The 3,979-nt window shown below is 36.3% G+C and overlaps 1 protein-coding gene across 1 annotated transcript; it reads left to right on the forward strand.

Annotated features, from left to right (window-relative positions):
* LOC139492392 (medium-chain acyl-CoA ligase ACSF2, mitochondrial-like) lies at positions 1-1,921 on the forward strand. The gene has a single exon (XM_071280597.1). The coding sequence runs from the start codon at positions 24-26 to the stop codon at positions 1,716-1,718; it is 1,695 nt and encodes a 564-aa protein (XP_071136698.1). The 5' UTR covers positions 1-23; the 3' UTR covers positions 1,719-1,921.
* Positions 1,922-3,979: the final 2,058 nt, after the last annotated feature.

Raw genomic sequence — 3,979 nt, forward strand, 5'->3', positions numbered from 1 at the left:
AATTCTTTCAAAGAAGAAGCAACATGGACCATTTTAGTTTAAGCTATGACCAGTTACCTATGACAGAGCCTTACATGTATTGCACCATTCCTGATAGACTACAATACTATGCTACAGACACTCCTAACAAAGCTGCATTTATCATTCATTCTAAGTCTGGAAGTCGTGAAGTTATAACATGTAAAGACTTATACCAGCAGAGTCAGACATTTGCAAAGGGTCTTGTACATCTTGGGATTAAGAAAAATGACACTATAGGTCTGTCTTTTCCGAACAGTAAAGAATGGCTTTTTTCAACCTTTGGAATATTAATGGCAGGAGCGGTTCCTTTACATATGACATTCAAGTACAAGTACGGTCGAGATATTATACCAGTTCTACAAATTCCAGGAAATTGTAAAGCTATATTGATGGCTAACGAGAAGGATAATTCCATTCGCGATTTTCTGGATAATATTCTTACGAGAAGCGAAACCGAAACCAAAAAGATGGAGCTGAAAAAAGAACGACCAATTCCCTCACTGAAATTTGTTGCTTTAGACAATTCAATAACAGGTTTTGAAGATTGTTGCACGATTTCTGATATTCTTATTACCGGAACTAAGTATCAGAATATTACCTTACCATTTCTGGATCCAGACGATATTGCCGCGTTTTTATTGACGTCTGGTAGTACCGGGATTTCGAAACTCGTACCAAAGACGCATTTACAAATGCTTGAAGTCGGTCAAGGATTTGTCGCTGCATTAAACATGGAATCTTGCGATGTATATTTCAGCGACAGGTTATTTGACTGGGGAGCTGGGTACCCATGCATATTTTTGGTTTGTGGTGCTACCCACGTGACCTCATCTGACCAGTTTACTTTACAGAGCATCAGTGAAATCTGCAACTTCACGATTAAAATAATTAAACAAGATAACTGTACAGTGTGCCAGATCCTACCAGCATTGGCGATGGAAATTCTGAAAAGAGATAAAAATGAAATAAGTCCAAGAGTGTTAGCTACCGGTGGAGTTCCTGTCCCAAAACAATGTGCTCAAGTTGTTCCAAGAGTGTGTAAAGAATTCATATGTATTTATGGAACAACAGAAATGGGAGGTGTTTCGGTGAAAAGGTCTCAAGCGGCGTCCGACTTTTCCGACTATAATATCGGTAAACCTTGGCCGGGAGTCGAAATGAAAGTCGTCGATACCGAAGGGAAAACAATGCCACGGAATGAAGTTGGAGAACTCTTTGTTAGAAATCGATTTGCTTTTGGAGGTTACCATAGAAATCCAGATAAAACAAATAAAGTACTTGGAACTGATGGGTGGTACAAAACAGATGACATAGCATTTATGAATGAAAATGGAGATTTTACAGTCACAGGACGTTGTTCAGATATCATTTTATGTCATGCTGAGTTAATCTCACCATCTTACATCGAAGACGAGATTAAAATACATCCAGCAGTAGCAGAAGTTTGTGTAGTTCCTGTCAGTGATCCAGTTTGCTTTCAAAAGGTCTGCGCGTGCATCGTTTTGCGAAAAGGTTCACTACTTTTAGAAGATGAACTCATATTATATCTATCAGCTGGCGCCAACAGTCAGATTAAATACCTAGAAAATTCTAGAATCTATCTTTTCTTTGAAAGTTTTCCTAAAACAGCGGTAGGGAAAATTTTCAGAAGAGGTGTGAAGGAAGAAGCAGAACAAAGAGTAAATGGAAGACAATGATAACTTGATGTATATTATCATCAAATTATGTACACAGATTATACACAGTTCGATATACTAAGTAAAATAAGCAGATACAGATACAATGATGACAGAAATATGAGTATTTACTAGAACTAGAACACACCCGCGAAATCGCGGGCATATACAGATTGTGAACTATTGTAGGATGATTTTTTGTAAAAGATATTATGTACGGAGAATTTCATGAAAGCTATCAAAAGCCCTCTTCATTTTTCCAAAGTCCGATATTTCATTGTTTCCTTTCTGTTAAATTCAATTATGTTCGTGTGTCTGGCCTCATACCACAATTATTCTTACCCTTTGCTACAATGCTTCTTTTGGTAAACGTCAAATCAAATTAAAAATTTGCACCGTTTCAAACATGAAATAAATGTAACTGCTTATATATAGACCATTATTAGTCTAATAAAATATGCTTCTAGGACAATCCATCTGACAGTGCTTTTTTTCTTTTGAGAGCTTTATTAACATCCCAATGGTAGGATATGAATCATGTATTAATGACTAAGACCGACTAAGGCTAATTTGAGGGGTGGTCGGAGGGGTTCTGATCCCGAAATCCCGGGCTTAAAACCATGAGATCCAGAGATGCAGAATTTAAAAAAAAATCATATCCCGAAATCCCGAAATCGAAAATATATTCCCGGATCCCGTAAGGATCAATCCCCAAATCCAGAGCTTAAAAACACCCGATCCCGACGCTCCGAAAAAGGTCCTGCCTCCCTCTAATCTCTATCTTACTTTCATTTTTGCCAAATCACTATTTTCCCTTTCAATAATAAATTAATTTTTATGCCCCATATATTGGTATTATGTTTTCTAGTCTGTGCATCTGTGTGTTCGTTCGTCCATTCGTCGGTCCCGCTTCGGGTTAAAGTTTTTGGTCGAGGTAGTTTTAGATGAAGTTGGGCATGTTTTACTTGTTTTAATATATATGTAAGTGGTATGATCCCTTAAATAGTAAACATTTCAAAGAAAACAGTAGACAGAATAAGGGACTTTCTATACTAACACAGAAAGTCCCTTACAGAATACAGAGAATCTCTATATATTAAAGTAGTATAATCGTAGTTTACATGTAGATAAACGCGAAAAATAATTGTCCTCTCTAAGAAGGTATAATATGTGTGGTTCTTGCAAACTAAACACCATGATAATATGAAACGCGAAAAATAATTGTCCTCTCTAAGGAGGTATAACAGTTGTGATTCTTGCGATCTAAACACCATGAGATGGAGAACGCTCTGAATGGCTTATTTATTTTTCATTTTTGTTATCCATCATACGATTTGTTGTACTTGTGTCACATGTTTTACTTATTTCAATATATATGCAACTGGTATGACCCCCTTAAATAGTAAACATTTCAAAGAAAACAGTAGGCAGAATACAGAGAGTCTCTATATATTAAAGTAGTATAATTGTAGTTTACATGTAGTAAACGCGAAAAATGTCCTCTTTAAGAAGGTATAATAGTTGTGATTCTTGCGATCTAAACACCATGATACGGAGAACGCTCTGATTGGCTTATTTATTTTTCATATTTGTTATCTATCATACGATTGGTTGTATTTGTGCATGTTTCAAAATTTGACTAAAAGTCCGTCCAAAGTCGGAATCATATCCGAACTCCTTTTTTGTCGTTTTTCTCCCAAAATAACTCAATCGGAATAATCATAAGAATGGATGACAAATGCGACAATGCATGTTATCTATGGGACACACAGGCATGGTGATTGATTTATTGTGGAAGGAAGAGAAGCGACACACAAAATGAGGTCTTCTCGTTAATAGTATAGATTAGAATAGATGTACATATATGTAATAGCGAATGAGACAGCAATCAGCCAACCGAAACAAAAATTCAAAGGCCATCTAGCGTTCAATATACATATGTGTATGCATAAGTGTGAAATGACAAAGTTTTGACGGTGATGTTGTTTTATATAGTTTGTGATCTTAAGATATTTAGTCTTTAATGGTTATCAAGTTGATTGTGTATATCGCATGATGGAGTCGAAACCTGCCCCCTCAGTCATGGTTATTGTCTATGAAACTTTTGCTTATTTCCATGTGTTAGTTTGTGATTAGGTCAGTTTATGAGGAACCACTAGTGGTAGGTCAATGATATTTGGTATGCAGTTGTGCAATCATTGGCATATCTCATTTCCATAGAGATTGTTTGGCTACGCCCCCTTAGTTATGGTCTTTTGACTTGAAAATTTTGCTTAGTTAAC

The sequence above is a fragment of the Mytilus edulis genome, chromosome 10 (genome assembly GCF_963676685.1).
Source record: "Mytilus edulis chromosome 10, xbMytEdul2.2, whole genome shotgun sequence".
NCBI classification, from domain to species: Eukaryota; Metazoa; Mollusca; class Bivalvia; order Mytilida; family Mytilidae; genus Mytilus; species Mytilus edulis.

Coding starts and splice junctions, on each gene's coding strand:
- LOC139492392 (XM_071280597.1), top strand. CDS start 24: ATGGACCATTTTAGTTTAAGCTATGACCAGTTACCTATGACAGAGCCT.